The 24862-nt window shown below is 38.4% G+C and overlaps 1 protein-coding gene across 2 annotated transcripts in view; it reads left to right on the top strand.

The window, feature by feature from the left end:
* The window catches only part of Esr2 (estrogen receptor 2), a 65504-nt gene that overhangs the window by 6974 nt on the left and 33668 nt on the right, over positions 1-24862 (top strand). For both annotated transcript variants that reach the window (XM_078050040.1, XM_078050041.1), the window contains exons 2-4: positions 7714-8169; positions 10502-10674; positions 19513-19629. In XM_078050040.1, coding sequence (XP_077906166.1) covers positions 7751-8169; positions 10502-10674; positions 19513-19629 — 709 coding nt within the window. In that variant the 5' untranslated portion in view covers positions 7714-7750. The remainder of the gene's footprint in view (positions 1-7713; positions 8170-10501; positions 10675-19512; positions 19630-24862) is intronic.

Genomic DNA, 24862 nt, shown 5'->3' with positions numbered 1-24862 from the left:
CATGGTGGTACATACCAATAATCCCAGCTACTCAGAAGTGAAGACAGGAGGATTGCAAGTTCAAGGCCAGTCTGGGCAACTTAGCATGATCCTGTCTCAAAAAACACAAAAGATTTTTCAACTTTACAATGGTTCTTTCAGTAAAAACTATACTTTGTGTTTTGAATTTTGATCTTTGCTGTACTCTCCAGATGTTGGGTGGTACATTAGCTTCCTGAAGGTAGGCCTTTTTTAGATTTTCTTTCTTCAGCACAGCTCCATGCCTCCTGAAGGTGATCCCTTGAGTTCATAAAATCTTATATTTTAAACAGAGTTCCTCATATTCTTTCCCTATAAGAAATATTTGTTGAGTAGTAGTAGAAGGTGAATAAGAAAGAGCATATGCCTTCAAAAAGTTTAAGATCCAATTTTACTTCTTATTCTCTGGCCCATCTCTACTATTTCCAAGGAGTCATTATAATTCTGGTCCAATGAGGAGGGTTCGGTTTATAAGTGATTGAAGGAGTGCTCCCAGTGAAATGTGCTAAGACATAAAATGCCAACCACTTCTTCATGCATTTTTGCATATTTTTTGTAGACACAGCCAGTTTTCTGTAAGAAGTATCAGGAGATTAGAGTAAGATGAGGGTTGAAGCAACGTAGTGGAATGCCCTCAGTGCCCTGAGTGCTGGAAGAGTGTGGCTTATTACTGCAGTTGGTAGAAAGCAGAGTGCTGATCAGAGCTGTTTCTAAAGAATGGGTTGGGATGTAGCTTAGTGGTAGAACACTTACCTAGCCTCTGTGAAGCCCTGAGTTTAATCCCTGGCACCACCAACAAAACAGAACAAAACAAAACAAATAAAACCCCCAAACAAACAAACAAAAAAACATGTTAATTTGACAACTCTGAGCTCTGAGGATCTGGAAAAGGCCGGACCCAAGGAGCAGTAAGGAGCCTATTTTAGATGCTCAGAAAAGAAATAATAAGAACGTTCTTCAATATGGCAGCAAAAGACAGACATGGAGGCAAAGCATTTGGATACAAAGACCATGTGCCTGGGTGATTAATGGTGACTGGGTTAAGGGGAGAAGTCAAAGACAACTATAACAGGCTTGACGCAAATAAGGAAAAGGAGTGGTTTAGGGGAGGCAAATGATGAATTACATACCTTGGATATCATATTATGTGTTACTGTGTAACAAATTATAAATTTTATCATCTTAACACAATAAGCATGTGTAACATTATAGTTTCTGAGAATTAAGAATCTAGGACCAATTAAGCTGGATGTCCTCTCATGTGGTCCAAGTCAAAAATGTCCACACCATCATCTGAAGATTTGACTGGGGTTGGAGGATCTGCTTCCAAAATACTTTGCTCACAGAGGTATGGACTCGAGATTATAGTTTCTTGACAGCCACTATCAGGAGACCTCTGCAAGGCTGCTTGGGTGTCCTTCCATTAGGGCATCTAACTTCCCCCAAAGCGAGTGATCCAAAGAGAGCTGTATGAAGAGGCCACAGTGCCTTTTATGACCTAGTCTTGGACATCACACATTATCCTTTTTGACATTATTTATTAGAAGTGAGTATGGAACTGGGTATGGAACCACCATTTGACCCAGCTATTCCTCTCCTCAGACTATACCCAAAGGACTTAAAAACAGCATACTACAGGGAAACAGACACATCAATGTTTATAGCAGCACAATTCACAATAGCTAAACTGTGGAGCCAACCTAGATGTCCTTCAGTGGATGAATGGATTTAAAAAATGTGGCATACATACACAATGGAATTTTACTCGGCATTAAAAAAGATCAAAACCATGGCATTTGCAGGTAAAAAGATGGCATTGGAGAAGATAATGCTAAGTGAAGTCAGCCAATCCCCCCAAAACAAATACCGAATGTTTTCTCTGATATAAGGAGGTTGACTCATAGTGGGATTGGGAGGGAGAGCATGGGAGGAATAGATGAATTTTAGATAGGGAAGAGGGGTGGAAGGGAAAGGGAGGGGGTAGGGGATTAGCAAGGATGGTGGAATGTGATGGACATCATTATACAAAGTACATGTATGAAGACTTGAATTACCCAATTCAACATATTTTATATACAAACAGATAAAAAAATGTGGTATATATGTGTATTAAGAATTGTAAAGCAAAAAAAAAAAAAGAATAACATTACCTTAGATTAGGTAGAGGGAAGTGAAAGGAGGGGAAGGCAGGGGACGTGGGGGATAAGAAAGATAATAGAATGAACCAGACATTATTATTTTTTTCTTTGAGAGAGAGAGAGAGAGAGAGAGAGAGAGAGAGAGAATTGAGAAATTTTTAATATTTATTTTTTAGTTTTTGGCGGACATAACATCTTTATTTTATTTTTATGTGGTGCTGAGGATCAAACCCAGCGCCCCGTGCATACCAGGCCAGCGCGTTACCACTTGAGCCACATCCCCAGCCCAGACATTATTACTTTATACATGTATGTGACTATATGACCAATGTGATTCTACAATATGTACACTCAGAAATGAGAAATTATATCCCATCTATGTATGATATATCAAAGTACATAAGTGCATTCTACTGTCATGTATAACTAATTAAAACAAATAAAAAATTTTAAAAAAGAGAAAGGCTGACCCCAGAAGAACACGAGGACTCAGCTCAGATGGTGCCTCTGGAAGTGGACTTCATTATACAACAAAAAAAAGAAGAAGAAGAAGAAGAAGTGAATTTCTAAATCTAGCTTGCACTCAAGGGCCATGCTAGACTCCATCTTTTGAAGGGAAGAATGTTGAAGAATTTATGAACATAATTAAAGCCTCTATAGATAGGACTTTAGGACAAAGGAAATGAGCATTCAAATAAAAACATCAGGAGGAGGGTATTGGGAGCTTCTAGAGAATCAGATTGCCTATATTTTAAGCTATAGTTGAAAATATTGAGGATGGAGAATTCTGAAGGCAAGTTCCTTCATTTAATTTTCTTTCTTAACCAGCCTCATTATTAATGGTCACTGTTCCCTTTTCCAGATTATATTATTCCAAATTTTCAAATATTTTTGAAAGGTTTTCATTCTTAATTTGTTTGTGTTTTTTCTAAAGCTGTTTATGACGAAAAATTTATAGAAATTTCAAATTTACAGAATAGTTGAAAGATTGGCAAAATGAATGTCTGTGTATACCTGCTATCCAGATGCAGTAATTACAGCATTTTTACCTATTTGCTTTACCATTTTTTTTTCTGAACCATTTATCCGCTGATATTCCTTTGTACAGAAGTTTCCCTTGACAATGGAATAAAATATAGATTCTTTCAAAAAGTCAGGGTACAGATCCAGTCCTGGTGGCTGAGGCAGAAGGATCACAAGTTAAAGCAGCCTGGGCAACTCAGTGAGACTGTCTTGAAATTAAAAAAATAAAAACTAGAAAGGGCTTGGTGTGTGGCTCAGCAGTAGAGCACTCTTGGTTTCCATTTGCAGTACTGGGATATAAAAGAAGGAGCAGAGTATAGGCTTAATTACCTTAATTACTGTGTATCTAAGTAGAGAAACTGATGTAATGATAATTTACAATGCTAGCAAATGATTTCTTTTTCTCTTTTTTTGAAAGTCATAGTCCAAAAGGTAAAAACATACATATTTGATATATTTTGTCAAAGACCCATGGAGGGCTTGAGTCGTGGCTCCGCAGTAAAGTGCTTGCCTAGCGTGTGTGAGGCCCTGGGTTCGATTCTCAGGTTCAGGAAAAATAAATAAATAAATAAGTAAAATAAAGGTATTGTGTCAACTACAGCTAAAAAAAATAAAATATTTTTTAAAAAGACTCATAGGGATTATCATTTTCCACTCCCATCAGCATTGTAGAAAAGAGTCCCTTAGTCAGGTGCGGTGGTGCATACCTGTAATCCCAGAGAGTCAGGAGGCTGAGGCAGAAGAATGGTAAGTTCAAGTTTATCCTCAGCAACTTAAGGAAGCCCTAAGCAACTTAATGAGACCCTGTTTCAAAAACTGGAGGTATAGCCCAGTTGTAAAATGTCCCTGGTTTCAGTCACTAGCACATATGCACATGTGCACATGTGGATATAAATCCACGGCACTCTACGATTGAGCTACACCTCCTACCTCTTTTTATATTTTGAGATAGGGCTTTCTAAATTGCTGAGGTTGGTCTCCAACTTGTGATCCTCCTACCTCACCCTCTCCAGTGGCTGGGATTCCAGGCATGTGTTGCTGGCTTCTTTGTTTGTTTGTTTTGTGGCCTTGTCAAGACAGTCTGTTTTCAAACATTTGAATCATTTGCCAGGGAAATATTTAAGTTTTGTCTAATGTGTTAAATGAGATATAGTATCTTGATGTAGGCATCTCTTCTACAAATGAGGCTGAACATCTTTTGTATTTAAGAGCCATTTGCCTTCCTTTTGTATTCTGCCTGTGACTTTTGCCTGTTTTTCTAATGAGTAGTTTGTTCATTCTAATCTGAGTTCTCCCCATGTATTAGAGAGATTAGCTCCTTGTTTCTAAAATAAATTGAGAATTGTTTTTCTTTGTTTTTACAATTCATCATCTTTTTTTTTTACTTTGCTTATGGCATTTATATGATATACAAAAATTTGGGTTTTGGGTATTGAATTTATTGGTCATTTAAAAAAAATTGCTTTTGGATTTTCAGCCAGAGTTCTCCCCTCACACTCAGGTTATAAAGGGATTTTCCTATGTTTGCTGCTCTCCCCTCCCCTCTCCCTTTTATCCCCTCTTCTACATTTATATTTCTTTACGCTGCTTTCTTCTTCCATCTCTCTGAACTTTTTGATTTCTGGAGTTTATTCTGGTACAGTATATGATTTTTATCCACTGTTCTTTTTTTTTTCCCCCCAGTGGCTAGATTACCGTCTATTGTTTTCCCAGAGATTTGAGGTATACTAGATTTCCATAAAGTTTTGCTTTTGGATTTTCTATTCTCAGATCTTCTATTTTCAGATCTTCTATTCTCTTAACAGTAGTTTTGCGGGAAACAGACTGATCCAGAAGGAGCAAGCAACACTCAGAGAGGAGGAGAACTCCAAACTTTTAATTTTATGCAGGTGGGCCCAGAGGAAAACAAAAACTCCAAATTCTGAGCCCTGATCCGCAGTTTCTCACAATATTTATAGGTTATTTCAAGTTATCTTAGAACCATCCTATCATTGGGGCTTTTCATCTTTTTTTTAAAAAAATCCTAATCTACGCAGCTGAAGGCCCTGTGCAGGGTCTCTAACATAAAGCATGCTCACAAAAACAGATAAGAAGAAATCTGTTACATTTCAAGAGGGAGTAGTCAGATTCCTAGGGCAGTTATTTACAATCCATGGTTAATTAGGCTTCCTGGAGAAAGGCTTAGAGAAGGGAGTGGAATTGACCCCTTCTCCAGGCATTGGTTTCTTACCATAGCGTTTTTTGTAATTTCTTTTCACAACCACGTCTGGTTTTGCCATCACAGTATAGTTTTGAGTTAACTCAGGGGATAGAAACTATAAATACTTTCAACAGGGGAAATCTTTTGTTTCTATTTTTTGAGATGGACATCTTGCTAAATTGCCTAGCTTGGTCTCCAACTTGCAATCCTCCTGCCTGTGTCTCCCAAGTAGCTGGGACTACAGGCTCTACCACCATACTCAGCTAACAGGGGAAGTTTAAAGAATTACCAACTACGGTAACAGATTAAGTATAAAAGATAAGGAAACTCTCTTTGGCACCCCATGACTGAGGAGTAACACCTAAGGAAGAACAAATTTGGAAGGAGTTCAAACCTCACTGGATAAGTGAGGTTTGGCCATGAAGTAGCAGAGGTGTTGATTGATTTAGCCTGGCTGGTCTGGCATTGCAGGGCCAGCAAAATGCACCCTCTAAAGTGCCCCTGTGCAGGTAAAGTTGGGAGTTCATAACCCACTTCAATCTAATGTATGAAATATGATATGTCAAGAGCTTTGTAATGTTGTGAACAACCAATAAAAATAAATAAATAAATAAAAAATAAAGTGCCCCTGTGCAGATGGCAGTCAGTAACCAGTGTGAATGCATGGTCAATGTAGGTCCAGGTTCCCTCAAGGCCAGAAGGCCTTCACAGCATGCAAGTTGTAGAGTGATTTCTTCACCTCCTTCCCTGTCTCTTCCACTTCTTCCACTGAACCACATCCCCAGGCCTTAAATATATATATATATATATATATATATATATATATATATATATATATATATATATATATATATAGTCTCCCTAAACTGTTTAGGACCTCTCTAAGTTGCTGATACTGGCTTTGAACTCTCAATCCTGTTACCTCAGCCTCCCAACATGCTGGGATTATGGGTATGTGCCACCTCTCTGGATAAGGTGATATTTCTTAATGAATTCCTTTGAGATGTTGACCCTTTGGGCCACAGCCTGGATGGGTGGCTGTGGAAAAGTTATCACCAACCTGAGGCTACAAGATTGCGGAGGGACCTTGTTTATTATTGAAAGAACACAGTGTATTTGAATGTTAATAATATTAGCCTGGATCATTGATCTTTTTTAGGGTTTACCTGGCTATTTCTATTTTTCCACATGAGCTTTCAAATAAACTTCTCTAGCTCCAGAAAAAGCATACTTGATGGCATTTTATATACTCTTTTGGTTTTTAGTTTTCAAAAGTATTTTAGAAGACCAACCAGGAGGTCCAATTGTCTCAGCACAAACTTCATTAAACCTGTCTTTGTCACCAGTGCATGATGTAGCCATCCAGATGATACCTTTTGTCACATTGAAATTAATCTGTTAGATGACTCTAAAGTGGAAAGGCAGCCAACTAGGAAAAGGCTTTAAGTTGTAGTCATTTCCAGCTGGATGAAGAACCTTCGAGTTTCTGGCATTAGCAGATGGCTTCTATTACCTGACTGGTAAGAGAATAATGTTAGGCTTGTCAGAGCCTCACTAGAACTCACAAAAAGTTCAAGGGTACTTGTGGTCGCATTCTATGGCTATATGTTGCTACTGTTAATGTCTGTTTCTTTTTTAAAATTAAAAAAAATATAACCTTTTAAATTTTTATGTGGTGCTAAGGATTGAACCCAGTGCCTCACACGTGCTAGGCAAGTGCTGTACCACTGAGCCACAACTCCAGCCCATTAATGTCTGTTTCTATTGAATAAAACACCTTCATGTGGGCTCTGGTATGAACTGGTGTCTGCTCTAATATAGACTGAGCAGGCCTCATCACTGGTTTATCTTATGCTTGTATGGCTTGATTTTAGTTTTGTATTCCCTGTAAAGGAATACCACCGTTGAACTCAACACAATTTATAGTGAAATAAAATTAAAATATTGTAGAATAAATTATCATGGTTAAATGACTACCACAACAATGAAGCAATAAAGAAGTAAATGAGGACTGGGATTATGGCTCATAAGTAGAGCATTCACCTACTATGTGTGAGGCCCTGGGTTTGATCCTCAGCACCACATAAAAATAAATAAATAAAATAAAGATAGTGTGTCCAACCACAACTAAAAAATAAATATTAAAAAAAGAAGTAAATGAATGAGAGTTTCATACTTTACATTCCTACCCCTCTGTAGTTAATATTTTCACATGTATCTTTTTGGATGTATTTGTAATCCCATACAAAGGTGTGCATTTATAAAAAAATGTTTGAATACTTTTTAACAGTTACTTCTATAGCTCATAGCCGTATCTTTTGTTTCTCTTTACAGCCATTATACCTGCCCATGAGTCCTTGAGTCCTTTATAATGTCCCTTTGTGCCTCTTCTCACAAGGAGTTTTCTCAGCTGCTGCCTGTTCAAGACATGGATATCAAAAACTCGCCATCTAGCCTTAACTCTCCTGCCTCCTACAACTGCAGTCAATCTGTCCTACCCCTGGAGCATGGCCCCATATATATCCCTTCCTCCTATGTAGAGAGCCATCACGAATATTCGTCCATGACATTCTATAGCCCTGCTGTGATGAATTACAGTATTTCTAGCACTTCAGATAACAACGAAAGTGGGCTTGGTCAACAGACAGCAAGCCCACATGTGTTATGGCCAACTCCTGGGCACCTGTCTCCTTTAGCAATTCACTGTCAGTCCTCACTTCTGTATGCAGAGCCTCAAAAGAGTCCTTGGTGTGAAGCAAGATCACTGGAACACACCTTACCTGTCAACAGGTAAATGTAGTCTTCATTCTGAACTGCAGTTCGTGGGCATGATGCACTTTGCTCTGTGGTTTAATGAGAAGAAAGATGTGTGTTATACAAGGTCTTTATTTTGTCACCTAGATAACTTAGAGCACCGAAAACATATGATGCCCTCATTAAAAGGTTGTGCTTGTAGATAGGTATCATGGGGAGAATTCACTATCGTGACCACTGTCTTTATGTGATGAAGATTGACCTTCAATCAGGCTGGGGTTGTGGCTCAGCAGTAGAGCACTTGCCTAGCACGTGTGAGGCCCTGGAATCGATCCTCAGTACCACATAAAAATAAACAAAATAAAGGTGTTGTGTACAACTAAAAATTTTTTAAAAATTTAAAAAAGATTGACCTTGAATCACTTTCCTCCCAATGAAGCTATTTGGGTTTGAAAAATAAATCTTCACTTTCAGGTTAGAATCTTTCTGTGAGTCACAACTTAGTGTTCAGGACAAATTGTTTCCAGGATAAAAGTAAATAACATGCTAGCCATGTGAAGGCTGAAAAGGTAATTAGTACAAGCTTTCTAAACCATGAACTAAAACAATACTTTAAGAAGTTTGGTGAGAAAATGCATAAATGTAGGCTTCTGTTAAGTTTTTCTGAAATTAAATATTTGAGCTCTTTAAATGCAAGGTAACATGATGAATTATTTCAGTCTAAATTTTTATATTTTTAATAATTAGTATGGCTGTAGAGGGAAAGGATGGTATCAAAAGAAGGACAAAGAAGAAATAAACTTCTAAAACAAGCAGAATGCTACGTTAGGGCATGTTGGGTATTGAAATTCATCACTTTTGAGAAATGAGGCAGGGGATATGGCTCTGTGATTGAGCATGTGCATGGCGCATGTGGGACCATGGGTTCAATCCTTGGCATGCATATTTAAAAAAGGAACTTTGAGAAAATGTTATATAATAATTTTAGTTTTCTTCTTTTAATAACAACTTTGTATTGGTGGATAAAAAAGAGAATATAAAAATCGTAGGTAACTTAAAAAATTTGTGTTTTGTGGTGTGTGTGTGTGTGTGTGTGTGTGTGTGTGTGTATTTGCATGTATAGTATCTGAATACCCAATTGTTCTCCACTATTTTTTTTTTTTTTTGTAACAGGGATTGAACCCAGGGGCACTTAACCACTGAGCCACATCAGTGTTGTTGTTGTTTTTTTTAATTTTTTTGTAGTTATAGATGGACAGAATGCCTTTATTTTGTTTATTTTAATGTGGTGCTGAGGATCAAACCCAGTGCCTCATACATGTGAGGTAAGTGCTCTGCCACTGAGCCACAATCCCAGCACTCTGCCACTGAGCTACAGCCCAACCCCCCTGCCCTTTTTATGTTTTATTTTGAGACAGGGTCCGGCTAATTTGCTGAGACTGGCCTCAAATTTGCTATCCTCTTGAGCTACTGGGATTACAGGTGTATACCACCACATTCAGCAAAAATTGTAGAAAATTTTTTTTGGGGGGGGGTACTGGAGATTGAACCCAGGGGCACTCAACCATTGGGGCACATCCCCAGCCCTTTTTTGTATTTTACTTAGAGACAGGGTCTGACTGAGTTGCTTAGCACCTTGATTTTGCTGAGGCTGGCTTTGAACTCATGATCCTCCTGCCTCAGCTTTCCGAGTTGCTGGGATTACAGGTGTATGCCACCGTGCCCAGCAAAAAATTATAGGTAACTTTTTTGAAGTAATGTTGGGTTGGGGGCATATAGCTCAGTGTTCAAGCCCTCATCTCACACATATGACACACAGGGTTTGATCCTCAACACTATAAAACATAAATAAATACAGTTTAAAAATATAAAAGTAATGTTTTCCTTTAAAAGAGGAAATATTTTTGTTTCTGAGCTTGAATTCTAATAAAAGTTTTGTTAATATTTGGACAAATTAAGTAATAAGTCAGTAATACCCGTACTATTCCCTTTTCAAAACAAACATGCGCAGACAAAATTAGAAACTTGCCAGGTGTGTTTTTAGTGCCCCCTAGTGTTCCCTTGCTGGGTTTTCTGTTCCTCCTTGGTGTCCCTTGCCCCGAAGCAAGCTTTGAGCCTCTGCTTCCTTCCTGTGCATGGATGGGCACAAACTCACCTAACCACTTTCACACATCAGTCATTCTCCACATAGATCTGATATCAGTAACAGAGGTTCTGCTCCATCAGATTTCCTAGAATACATTTATCATAAGTCCTGGAAGGCAAAGAGATTAAATTAGACTATGTTCATGCCTTTTTTTCTTCCCCCTAAAAACCCTTTCTTTCTCTTCATGCTCTTTTTCAATGGATATTTTCTTTGCCTTCCCAGAGAGACACTGAAGAGGAAGGTCAGTGTGAACCATTGCACCAGCCCTGTTACTAGTCCAGGTTCAAAAAGGGATGCTCACTTCTGTGCGGTCTGCAGCGATTATGCGTCTGGATATCACTATGGAGTCTGGTCGTGTGAAGGATGTAAGGCCTTTTTTAAAAGAAGCATTCAAGGTACAAGAGTATTGTTAACTGCTCTTTTAGTTTTCCAATTTTGCTTTTAAACAATTTTGCAGTGATGACCTGGTAGAAATTTCAGCAATGATCTGTTTGATACATTCTATTCACGTGAAGATTGGAGGATCATATGTGTTTGGGAGTGGGCTGGGAGGAGCCGGTATGTGGGTTGTTTCAAGTGCACAGAACTTTATCTTTGATTGTCTTGTTCTATGCCACAACCCTAAGGTCATACAGCCAACTCAAATGGGTCTTGCTCCTCCTTTTACCCCCAGGATCATGGGGAGATGTCCAGTTATAGTTTCAAAAATATAATGTTTGGAAAAGGTGCACTTGTTAGAAGGTGCAGAGGTTTAATATAGGGCACACTTAACAGGACTGACAGTGGGATGGCTCCTGAGGAAAGGAGAATAAATAGATTTTATGAAAATGGTCAGAAATCAGGAATTCAGCTGCAGCGGACTTTGAGAATTGATGAAATGCTGTCTTCTTGAATTTAGAGTTTCCTGCATGGCTCCCTGTTTTCTGCTCTGGGATTAGATCATTTCTCTAACATTCTCCAATTTCCTTCTGGGCTAGGGTTCATGTATTTGGTTTGCTAATTTTCAAAAATCACCTTTTCGTCAATTTCAAGTTGTGCATGACTGGCTTCAGGATCAGTCAGCCCAATTCTGTACACATCCTTGCCATCACTCCCTCCCATGCCAGCCCTGATTGTGCTGAAGTCTCTTTGTTTGTTGGCTGTGTTCCTTTCTTTCTCATTGCCTCATAATTTCTTCTTCAGATGTCCCTTCTGGGCAATGTTCTTGTATAGAGCTCCTTCCCCCACCTACCTACCTTTCTTTCTTTTTAAATTTTGAGACAGGGTCTCTTGAAGTTGCTGAGGCTGGCCTCAAACTTGTGGTTCTCCAGCTTCAGCCTCCCAAGTTGCTGAGATTCAAGAATGTACCATGAGGTCTTCTTCCCTTTTCTATCAAAGCCTCAGTGCCTGTTTTTTGTTTTGTTTTGTTTTGTTGTACCAGAGATTGAACTCAGGGGTACTCAACCACTGAGCCACATCCCCAGCCCTATTTTGTATTTTTATTTAGAAACAGGGTCTCGCTGAGTTGCTAAATGCCTGCCCATTGCTGAGGCTGGCTTTGAACTCATGATCCTCCTGAGCTGTTGGGATGATAGGCACGCGCCATCGAGCCTGGCTTAGTGCCTTGTTCTTTTTTTAAAAAAAATATTTATTTTTCAGTTGTAGATGGACACAATATCTTTATTTTATTTATTTATTTTTATGTGGTGCTGAGGATTGAACCCAGGGCCTCACACATGTTAGGCAGATACTCTGCCGCTGAGCCACACCCCTAGCCCCAAGTGCCTTGTCTTGACCAATTAAGAACAGCAGCTTTAAGGGGGTTCATAGTGTGCAAATGGAAAATAGCAATTAACTTACCCACTGATAAGTGCAGATTAAGAGGAAGTTTTACCTGAAGCAGAGAAGCACCAATAGCACCCAGACCGTGGTGAGGAGAAGAATGTTGGTGGATAAAGTCATTTTTCTATGTAGCTCTGAAATTTACCCTGTTTGATAACCACCCATTTATCCTGGATCTTCCATGTTATAGCTCTTTGGCTTCATCTGAAGCTTCCTCTGTGAAACAGAAATACTCAGAGTTGTTCTAAAGATGAAATGAAGTTGATTATGGCAAATATATCTAATGCTTAAATTTTTTTTTAAAGAGAGAGTGAGAGAGGAGAGAGAGAGAGAGAGAGAGAGAGAGAATTTTTAATATTTATTTTCTAGTTCTCGGCGGACACAACATCTTTGTTGGTATGTGGTGCTGAGGATTGAACCCGGGCCGCACGCATGCCAGGCAAGCACGCTACCGCCTGAGCCACATCCCCAGCCCTTAAATATTTTTTTATGATTATCATAGCAGCGAATTATTAGGCCATTTTTTTGCTATATGTGATGTGGACAGTTCACATTTCCTGAAATTCAGAACTGAATTCTTGATATACATTTTTTAATTTTTTGTGGTACTGGGGTTTGAACACAGGGACACTCTACCAGTGAGGTACACCCCCAGGCTATATCTTTCCACCTTTGAATTTGAGACAAATCTAAGTTTCTGAGACTGGCCTTGAACTTGAGATTCTTCTGTCTCAGCCTCCTGAGTCACTGATATTAAAGGTATGTGCCACCATACCAGCTTGATATGATTCTTGAATTCTGTATTTTTCTGAGGTTCTGGAATTTTACCCCTTGAGGATTAAATATATATATATATATATTTTTTTTAGTTGTAGTTGGACACAATACTTTTATTTATTGATTAGTATGTGGTGCTGAGGATTGAACCCAGGTCCTCACACGTACTAGGTGAGCGCTTTACTGCTCAAATCCCAGCCCAAGGATTTTTTTTTTTCTTTTTTGGTACTAGGGATTAAACTCCGGGGTTGTCAACCACTAAGCCAAATCCTAAACCCACCCCTTTTTATTTGAGACAGGTTCTTGCTAAGTTGCTCAGAACCTCACTAGGTTGCTAAGGCCGGCTTTAAACTTCCTATCCTCCTGCCTCAGCCTCCTGAGCCACTGGAATTATAAGGCATGCACCACTATGCCAGCTCCTTGAAGAAATTTTGGTACATTACAATTAAGTATGTCTTAAAAGAGAGAGAGAGAGAGAGAGAGAGAGAGAGAGAGAGAGAGAGAGAGAGAGAGAGACACTCTTCTATTTTGCTGCTGGAAAAACATCTGTCTGCCTGAAATATCTTTGAACCTTGAGACTATAGCTGATAACAGTTGAAAGTAAATTTTCCCAATGTCATTCCTTCCTCCTACATCAGCCAGGAATGTCAAATTATAAATATGCAAAAAGAAAGAGTTTATGCTGTGACAACTACTTAAGGCCTAAACGATCCTTTCTTTGGACCTTTTATATTTTCATAAATACTTTGCAGTAATTGAAAATGACCACTCAAATGTCTCAAATAGGCCAGGATGGTACACTGTTAACTTGAGAAACTGGTTACATTTTTGTTTTGTTTTCCTAATTTTAAATTTATTTTGCTAACTTGATTCATAAGCTCCAGGACCACATCTTAATACATTTCCGTCCCTTTCACTGGATGAGTACACTGGAAGCTGTTTGAGCTGGGCAGTCCATTAGTGCTGACCTCGTTGGCTTCTTCGCACACTAAGTTGCCATTAGAGATACTGTCATTTCTCTCCTGGGCTGTGGAGCACAGAGCAAAGGAACCCAGGGAGAAGCTCCTCATCATTCCTGGTCCAGATGAAGGCATGGCTTATTTTTTAGAAGCTTGTTCTTTATTTTGCTTCTCTTTCCTATTAAAATTCACTTAATGAATATTTACTGAGCCCTGTACTAAGCTCTACAGGTACAGTGTTGAGCAAGACAACAGTTTGTGCTTTTTTTTTTTTTGGTACCAGGGATTGAACTCAGGGGCACTCAACCACTGAGCCATGTCCGCAGCCCTATTTTGTATTTTATTTAAATACAGGGTCTCACTGAGTTGCTTAGTGCCTCACTTTTGCTGAGGCTGGCTTTAGACTCAAGATCCCCCACCTCAGCCTCCCAAGCTCCTGAGATCACAGACATGCACCACGGCGCCTGGCTAGTTTGTGCATTTTGTTCACTTCCTGGTACTCAACAATTCTGTGAATGATGATTTTTAAAACATCAGTCCTGCAACTGCTGGGAACATATAACAACTTGAATGATTGTGGAAGACCTTGAATTTCAGAGAGTGCATACCTTAACATGTATTTCTGCCATAATACAACTGTCAAAATCAGGAAATTAACATGGATGCATTACTGCCATCAAATCCTCAATTTTTCCAACGGTGTCCTCTGTGGCACAAGAATCTAGTTTCAGAACCAGAATTTGCATTTAGTTGTTATGTTTTTATTCTTCATTTGTCCAGAGCAGTTCTTGAGTCCTTCTTTGATTTTCATGATTATAAGCACTTCCAAAGATTTTAGGCCATTTTGCAGAACGTCCGTCACTTTGGATTTGCCTGATGTTTCCTCATCATTAGTTTTCGGTTAACATTATTGGCAGGAATATCTCAGAGATGATTCTGTGGCGATGACGCTGTGTTCTTCTCATTAGCTCTTTTCGTGTGGTGCATGATTTTAATTTGTCGCATTCCTAGTGATGTTCATTTTGGTGATTTGATTAAGGTGTTGTCTGCCAGGCTTGTATTCTGTAAAAGTTCTGTTTTTTCTTTATTTTTTTCTTTCTCTTTGTAATTTATGAGTCTTTTTTGTTAGGAAATCCTTTGAGACTATGCAAATATTCCTGTTCTTCATTAAACCTTTAGATAGTTAATTTGTATTATTATAACTTATGATATTCTATTTTTTGCAATGAACTATTATCTTTAGTGTCATTATTTATTATCCTGATGTCTATATTATTTCGGATTTCACCAGCAGAAACCTTAAAGTGACTTCTATGTCTTTTTTGACATGTTCCTATAATTCTTTGGGCACTTATTCATAAGATGCTTCAGGCTTATCCATACTTTGCCTGTCCCAGTCCTGGGATAAGTTGTTTCTCCGTGGAGCCCCATTTTCTCCTAGTGGAGAATGGTGTTTGTAGCCTGGCATGGTGGCTACAGGCCTGTAATCCCAGTGACTTGGGAGGCTGAGGCAGGAGGATCTCAAGTTCTAAGACTAGCTTCAGCAACTTAGCCAGACCCTGTCTCAAAATAAAAAATAAAAAGGCCTGTGAGGTAGCTCAGTAGTAAAGCTCCCCTGGGTTCAATTCCCAGCATACCCCCACCAAAAAAAAAAAAAAAAAAAAAAAAGGGAGAAAGAAAAAAAAATCTGAGTACTAGTTTTCTTCTTGCTCTGGGAATGTCCCTGCTTCCAAGTCTTCTTAGGGGACAGCATTAAGTAATATATATTGTGTGTGTGTGCATATATATACATGCTGTAGAAGTGTAATGGGAGATTTGTTCTAGTTTCTTCCTGTTTGTGTATTTCCATCTTCTTTCTCTAACATGAAGAACCTGTTTCTTTTTATTTTCACTGTTTGCTTCTTTAATCAATACCTCTATATGAAAAATTTTTAATTGTTGCTGCCCCTGTTCATCCTCCAGGCAGACACCCTCTTCACTCCAGTGGGGCTTCATTATGCCACCGTGGGGATGGTCCCACATAGAAGCTCAGGGTCCACCCTCCCCACTATCCACCACACCTAGTTCACTGGAGAGTAACTAATAGCAACAACAAAACACTTCATTGATACAAATTATGATCTATATTCATTAAAAAAACACTCAAATAATGTGGAAAAATAAATGTAGAAGAAAGTTAAATCACCCCCAGTTCCACCACCCAGAAGTAATTACTCACGTAAGTGATGAGTCTTCTAGCTCTCTCGGTCCTTATGTGCAGAGGGAAAGATATTTTAATAAAATATGTAGAGGGAAAGATTAACATACTTTAATAAAAATGAGACTGTATTATTAGAGATGCTATCTTTTGAAATAAAAGATAGTTAACTATGTCATTTAAGTGTAACTGAAGAAAAAGGGCCTAACCAAAGTTCAAAAGAACTTTTCTTTGCTAAATGAGATACTCATATTGGTCAAAAAAAATGTGGAGTATGTTAAAAGGTTGGAGTTTTTATTTGCCACTATGCAAAAAAAAAAAAAAAAAAAGAGAGAGAGAAAAGTAGAATTCTGCATGCATTATATTCAGTTTAAAGAATAGGAAAGCAAAATCCCTGTGTAACCAGTACTCAGGTAATGAGACAGGATATTGCAGCCCCAGGTAATGAGATAGGATATTGCAGTGACCCCCTGGGTGGCCCTTCCAGTCATAGCTCCTTCCCTCCCTCCAGGGGTAAGACAGTCCTAACTTCTGCCTTCCTTGCTAAGATTTTACCACCTGTGCACATATCCCTAAGCACTATAGTTTCATTTTCTCTGTTTTTGAACTTTGCATAAATTAAACTCTCTTCCACTGTGTCCTGACTTGTTTCTTTTCTGACTTATTCATTTATCATTGAGATTCATCCATTTCCCACTCTGGAAATCTGATCCATTTAGGCTTAATGTAAGAAGTTCAGGCTCTGTTGTTTATTAGAAAGATACAATGAAGAAATAAAGGCACCTCTAGGGATGGTGCCTTTATTACACTGCTGTAATCCCAGAAGCTCAAGAGGCTGAAATAGGAGCATCAAAAGTTCAATTTAGCAACTTAGTGAGACCCTGCCTCTGCAAAAAAAAAAAAAAGGGGGGGGGGGCTGAGGATGTATCTTAGTAGTAAAGTACCTCTGAGTTCCATCCCCAGTAGCAAAAATAAATTTAAAAAATTTTAAAAAGAGCTGGGTATGGCCGCATACCTGTAATTCCAGTGGCTCGGGAAGCTGAGGCAGGAGAATTGAGTTCAAAGCCAGCCTCAGTAATTTAGTGAAGCCCCAAGCAACTCAGCAAGACCCTCTTTCTAAATAAAATGTAAAAAAAGGCTGGGTATGTAGCTCAGTGGTTGAGTGCCACTGGGTTTAATCAATCCCTGGTACCAAAAGAAAAAGAAAGGTACCCGAATGCTCTATTTTTTTAATCTGTTTTATGATAGTCTCCATTTTCTAAACCTTTCTCAGACCCGTGTGTCCCTTATCATCCTTTTTACGAATGTCCAGTCCAGACAGCCTCTCTCATTTACACAGCTATAGCAGGTTCTCACTTGGTCTCCTGTCCTCCATTGGTTCTGCTGACTCTAATCCATTCTCCATACTGCATCTGAAATAACTTTTTTTTTTTCGTATTAATAGACGGACAGAATGCCTTTATGTTATTTGTTTATTTTTACATGGGGCTAAGGATCAAACCCAGTGCCTCACACATACTAGGCAAGTGCTCTACCACTGAGCTACAGCCCCAGCCCATGAAATAACTGATTTTTGAAATATTTTATCTCTACATAGAAATAAAAGTGTAATTGTCTTAGAGGTTGTTATCTAACAAACAACTTAAATCTTAACGTCCTATTACACTGAGCATTAGTTTTTGTATGGGTGGATCTATGGGTTGAATAAGATGGTTCTATTCCATAAGGCTGGCCCTGGCCTTTGGGTTGAGTTCAGGTCTTTTCCACACATCCCCACATTCTCCTTGGACCAGTGGCTACCTTTTAGGCACTCAAGAGGTCAAGCCAACTGTTAGAACAGCACATTTATTAACATACCATTGCTAAAGTAAGTCCCAGAGTCAAACCCAACATCAGTGGTGCAGAAATGTACTCTGTGCACTCTAGCGTATCACAGGGTCACAAGGTGGAGGGAGGGAGGGAGTGAAGCAATGAGACTGATAACCCACCACAGCTAAAGAAGTACTTTCTGTTCTTATGTCGATTGCTAATTTCTGTTTTAAAGTTTTGTTATTGGTTCATTATAGTTGTACATATTAGTGAGATTCATTGTCACATATTCATACATTCATACAAACATAATCTGGTCAGTTTCATCTCCCAGAATAATTACTAATTTCTTTATTTGTTCCTTTTGATTTACTTTTCTTATTTGGTTATGAATTCACATAAAAAATATTATATTAAATCCCAAAGAGGGATATATGTAAAAGCATACAAGCAGTTGAATTTGGTAAGTTGATACACAACTCTCGAGGAATTCTTTGATTTGGAGCAAGTCAATTTCATGTGACTTTCCCTTTCCATGTCCAAAGGAGAATATTTCTAAATGTATTTCTTTATTTATTTTGGTACTAGGGATTGAACCCAGGGCCCTTAACCACTGAGCGACATCCCCAGCCCTTTTTTATATTTTATTTAGAGATAGGTCTCACTGATTTATTTAAGGCCTTGCTAAGTTGCTGAGGCTGGCTTTGAACTTGTGTTCTTCTTGCCTCAGCCTCCCAACCTGCTGGGATTACAAACTTGCACCACCGTGCCCAGCCTAAGCATATCTATTTTTTTAAATTCTAGTAATATGATGGAATAATCTATTAGCCAAAAAGCAAGGTACTGAGCTATTCTTAGTTCTCCTTTACTTGTTGTCAGGGTGTCACTTTGGCATTTGTATCTATCTGTATCTGTCCCCTATCTCTCATGTAGATAATATGCTTTTCCCCACATTTTTTTTTCTTGGTGCATTAGAGTTGCACATAATGATGGGATTTGTTGTTACACACTCGTCTGAGTACACAATATAATAATATAATTTGGCCAGTGTCACTCCAGCCCTTATCCCCACCCTTCCTCTTTTCTACCCCTCCATCTCTTTCCTCTACTGATCTGCCTTTGATTTCCATGAGGTCCGCCCCCACCTTTCTCTTCCTTTTTCCTCTCTAGCTTCCACATATGAGAGAAAACATAGCCCCTTGACTTTCACTTAACATGATGATCTAGTTTCATCTATTTTCCTGCAAATGACATTATTTCATTTTTATTTATGACTTAACAAAACTTCATTGTATATATATATATATATATATATATATATATATATATACACCACATTTTCTTTATCCATTCATCTGTTGATGGACACCTGGACTGGTTCCATCATAGCTATTGTGAATTATGCTGCTATAAACATGGTCTGTGTGTATCATTATAGGGTGATAGCTTTAATTCTTTCAGATAAATACTGAGGCATGGTATAGCTGAATCATGGGGTGGTCCCATGTCTGGTCTTTTGAGGAACCCCTATACTGATTTCCTTAGTGGTTGAACTAATTTACAATTTCATCAACAGTCAACTGGGTAATATTATCAGTGTTGTTGCCCTGGAAGAAATTTAACCAAAATATTTTAACAAGAACCTTCATTTTTTTTTCCCTCTACTGTAGGACATAATGATTATATTTGCCCAGCTACGAATCAGTGTACCATAGATAAGAACCGGCGTAAAAGCTGCCAGGCCTGCCGGCTTCGGAAGTGCTATGAAGTAGGAATGGTGAAATGCGGTGAGTGTTCACTTGCCTTTTGTGTCTTTCGAGGAACTAGAGGGCACATAACCTGGATAAGAGATTTAGGACATAGTGATTATCTTCAAGTGTTTGTCACACCGTATTGATCAGTTCCCTATAGCTGCAGATGTCAGAGCTGGGATGAGTGTGATCAAACTGCCAGAGGCAGATCTTGGCCCCAAATGCGCAAGAACTTGCAAAGTTCATGTGGGTCTAGCAACAGAATAGGCCACTGCATGGGCTAGGGAACTTCTAGCCACTGAAATGTTTAAATAGGCTGGATGGCCACCTTCCTGAGACCCTGAAAAGTCCCATTCCAAGAATGACATCCTGATTTAAATGTCCACAGTGGAAACTTATGACAAGAAAGAAGAATATCTTGTGGGTTATTTGGGTAGCTATGGAGAAGTGTCTTGCTTCCTTCTACTAGCTTTCTAGAAGTAGAAAAAATACATATAGGAGTCAGATTTTGTTCTATGACGGTATGTATGTGTGTTTATATATGTATGCATAACATGTGGTACACTATATAGTATATAGTGTATATAATGTATAGTATATATACATGATATGTGTGTATACATGCTATACATACACATGTTAAAAAAAGAAGAGCACTTTAGTATAACAAGTCACAAAGATGCCTACTCCTGCTCTCTCCACCTGGATAGCTTTTAATTTACTTGTCTGTATACACTTTTTTTTGTGTGTGTGTGATGGTGGTGAGGATTGAATCTAGGGCTTTGAGCTTGCTAGGCAAGCATTTTTCCACTGAACTACATCCCTAGCCTGTTTATTTTTATCTTTATTTTTATTTTGAAACACTAAGCTCACTAAGTTGCCTAGGTTGGCTTTGAACTTGCAGCCTCCTTCCTCAGTCCCCTCAGTAGCTGGGATTATAGGCGTGCACCATCATACCCAGTCATGCTTATTGTTTATATATATTTCATATCAGCTCTGCCTGTGCTTTTCTTATTCTTTTGCTAGCCTATATTTTGCCTGGAATTTGTTGTAACTTCTTTCTTGGTATCTAATTATTTGAAAAAATTAAAATGAGCATCTTTCTCTTTTTCTTCCTGATCATCTTTCAGTAGCTCTGCTTTTTAAACATTCTCTGGTTCTTTTCTTTTTCTCTGTATGTGCAATAGATTAGAACCCTCACCTAAGTCACAAGTACAGCAGAACTCTCTTAATTTGATCACACTTCTTGGGCTTTTGTTTCTGAGAAAGTTTACTTGAAAGCTTTGAACAAAACTGTAAAGGACTAATAGCTAAGAAGGGGGAGAAATCACAAACTTAGGAATGTCTAAGTTGTTGCTCTAGTTCCCTTCCCCCCATCACCCCCCACCCCCCGCCCTTGGGTACCAGGGATTGAACTCAGGGGCACTCAACCACTGAGCCACGTCCTCAGCCCCATTTTTAATTTTATTTAGAGACAGGGTATCACTGAGTTGCTTAGCACCTTGCAGTTACTTTGAACTTGTGATCCTCCTGCCTTAGCCTCCCAAGCCTCTGGGATGATAGGCGTGCGCCACTGCACCCAGCCGTGTTACTCTGTTTTAAAAATGCTGCCACTGGGTGCTGGGGTTGTAGCTCAGTGGTAAAGCACTTATCTACCATGTGTGAGGCATTGAGTTCGATTCTTAGCACTGCATGTAAATAAATAAAATAAAGGTCTATTGACAACTAAAAAATATTTTTCAAAAATACTGCAACTGGAAATCCAGAGATGACATATGGGTGTAGTCCATGCACAAAGGTGATTTTTCCAGGTGTCAGAGATGAAAAAGAGAAAGCCTTCGGCCCTTTGACAAAAAAAAAAAAAAAAAAAAAAATTACAAAGAAAAGGTCTTTATTTTTAAGTTAAGCAATATTTTAAGGTGAGTGGTGTGTGTGTGTTTTTAAAAAACAATGATTTTCATTTTAGTCTTAGGTCAAGGGCACATTGTGTACTAGGATCTATTGGACAGCTCTAGGCCTCAGGGTTCAAGGCAGCACCCACAGTAGGAAGAGCATGAGGGTTGGACTCCTATGGACTGAGTGTCGTTTTGTTTCTTTTCTTTTTTTTTTTTTTAAAGAGAGAGTGAGACACACACACACACACACACACACACACACACACACACACACACACAGAAAGAGAGAGAGAGAGAGAGAGAGAGAGAGAGAGAGAGAGAATTTTTTAATATTTACTTTTTAGTTTTCGGCAGACAAAACATCTTTGTTTGTATGTGGTGCTGAGGATCGAACCCGGGCCGCACGCATGCCAGGCGAGCGCGCCACCGCTTGAGCCACATCCCCAGCCCCTCATTTTGTTTCTTTACTTTTGGCCTCTCTCCAGTTGCCCTTCTTGTCTGTCCTTCCCCCAAACCTTCTACCCACATTTTACCTTCTATTCAGTCTTGGAGGATTGGTAGTCTCCCTACATTCTGGATCCTCCTGCACCATCTACATTCCCTTTTTAGTCATAAATCATGTCTCTGTGACTGATTTTTTCTTCTTTACCTCTGATCTTTTCTTTCCTACTGATGTGTTGATATAGTTATTTAATATAGGAGGACAGCTGTCTAGACGGACATCAGAGATAAGGCCTCTTTACAAGGATATGTTTCCATGTAACTATCCAGGAAAACAATCTCAATAGCCACATATTTAGTCTGTATCCCTGTGTTGGGACAACAGCTCAGCGTCTTTCGAGTGTCTTCTTTTTACTCACCTGATGTATATACTTTCAAAAAATGGTTTTGGTAGTTAGTTGGTATAAAATAAGAGTTAAACAATAAGACAATAGCTACAAGCACAAGCTCTGGATTCATATGATTGGTTGGATTTAGATCCTGCTCCTGCTATTTTCTAGCTTTCCTAACTTGGTCAATTTTTTTTGAGCTGCCTTGTGTCTGGCTCCTCCTCTCTGTATTGAAGATATTAATAGCACCTGTCCTTGTAGGGTGACTGTCAGCACAAGATAGATAATCTGTGTACGATACACAGTATCTGGTATGTGGAAGCTTCTGTTTGATGTTAGCTGCCATTATATCCTTTATTACCGTCACCATCCATCCTCTTTGGGCTGGGACTATTTACTATACCCTATTGGTTAGTTTGTCATTAAGCTCACTGAGAGGCAGCTGCCTAGGTTGTAGTGTCAAAGTCATAGCATTAGAAATGTCCTCATAGAAAATATGAATTCCTTCACAAGGGTTTTGTTTTATGGAACCTGAAATTTCCAGAACTCACTACAGGGCCTAGAACATAAGACTTGAAAGTCTTTCACATGGGGAAGGCACATCTCTTTTGTACACTCCTTATCCTCACACAGGGTACAAAAGAGAAATGTGTGATTAGAGAAGTGCTTTGTAAGCCATACATTTTATTCCATGTTAGTCTGGAGTAAAATTGGACTTAAATATTTATAACACTCTGATTGCTAATAAAATGAAATATGTCTTAAGCCAGGCATGGTGGCTCATAGCTGTGATTCCAGTTACTTGGGGGCTAAGACAGAAGGATCACAAGTTCAAAGCCAGCCTCAGCAATTTAGTAAGACCCTAAATAACTCAGTGAGACCCTGCTCAAAATAAAATTTTAAAAAGGTCTGGGGATGTGGCCCGTGGTTAAGCACCCCTGGATTCACTGCCCAGTACCAAAAAAAAAAAAAAAAAAAATGTATTTTAAACTTTTAATTCTTTTGGTTATAAATTTGATTCAACTCTTCCTGAGTGGATAGAGCCCTTCCTTGGATAGAGACTAAATTTCCTTGGGAGACATTAGTTTATATTTTCTCATGCCTTCTAGTTAATTAATTAATTTATTTTTGTACCAAGGATTGAACCCAGGGGGCAGTTGAGTACTGAGCCACACCTCCAGCCCGTTTTATTTTTTTAAGACAGGGTCTCACTAAGTTGCTGAGGTTGGCTTTGAACTTGTGATCCTCCTGCTTCAGCCTCCTGAGTTGCTAGGATTCCAGGCATGCACCACTGTACCTGGCTCTAGCTAATTTATTTCATTGCTAATTTTATCTTTATTTTAACATCATCAAAAATGATCTGACATCAATTTTAATTAAGATTTTCTTTATGACCTGATATGTGAAAATTTTTATAAATATTTATGGTCTGTGTATATTAAGCTTGTCAGTTGTGCGGTTGACATGTTCAGCATTCTCACTTTTCTCTCAACTGTTTGCTCCATCAGTTGCTGAGGGAGATTACATTACTATATCCTATAATAATAGTATATTTGTCAATTTCTTTCTTTTATAATCACTTTTTTAAAATATATTTTTTTAGTTGTTGTAGATGGATACAATACCTTTATTTTATTTATTTATTTATTTATTATGTGGTGCTGAGGATCACACCCAGCACCTCGCATGTGCTAAGTGAATGCTCTACTGCTGAACCACAACCCCAGTCCATTCATTGTATTTTTTTTAAATATTTTTTTATTTGTAGGTGGACATACACCTTTATTTTATTTTATTCATTTATTTATTTTTTTATATGGTGCTGGGGATTGAACCCAGTGCCTTTATTTTTTCATTTATTTTATTCATTTATTTATTTTTTTATATGGTGCTGGGGATTGAACCCAGTGCCTCATGCAGGCTAGCAAAGTGCTCTACCACTGAGCCACAACCCTGGTCCCTCTTCCATTGTATTCTGATTTAAAAACCCACATTAATAAAACATTTTGGTACTAACACAGGAATAGAAAAGTAGATCTCTAAAACTGAATAGAGAAAAGATAATTTTATATGTAATTATTTATTAATGAAAAGACGTTTCACATCAGTGGTGAAGTCTTATTCAATAATTACTATTGGGAAAATTGTACATCCATTTGAAAAATATAACATGAAAATAAATATATAATATCATGATATAATATAATGCATATAATATAGGTATGCATAAAATTCCAAATAAATTTGAATCACACATTGTTCAAGAAGACAAAGGAAAATATATAAAATATTGATATAAAGTAAAAATATTTGATTCTGCATTAAAGCTTCTTATGACAAATGACACCATGAGCAAAATTAAAAGCCATATATCAAGTAAGATAGCCAGGTATGGTGATGCATGCCTGTAATTCTAGCAACTGTGGAAGCTGAGGCAGGAGGATTGCAAGTTTGAGGCCAGCTTTGGCAACTTAGCAACACCCTGCCTCAAAATAAAAATTAAAAAGGAGGGGCTGGGATTGTGGCTCAGCGGTAGAGCATTTG

This window comes from Ictidomys tridecemlineatus, chromosome 5 (genome assembly GCF_052094955.1).
Source record: "Ictidomys tridecemlineatus isolate mIctTri1 chromosome 5, mIctTri1.hap1, whole genome shotgun sequence".
In the NCBI taxonomy this organism is placed as follows: domain Eukaryota; kingdom Metazoa; phylum Chordata; class Mammalia; order Rodentia; family Sciuridae; genus Ictidomys; species Ictidomys tridecemlineatus.
Note: the sequence above shows the minus strand (reverse complement) of the source record. Positions and strands in the feature narration are given on the sequence as shown.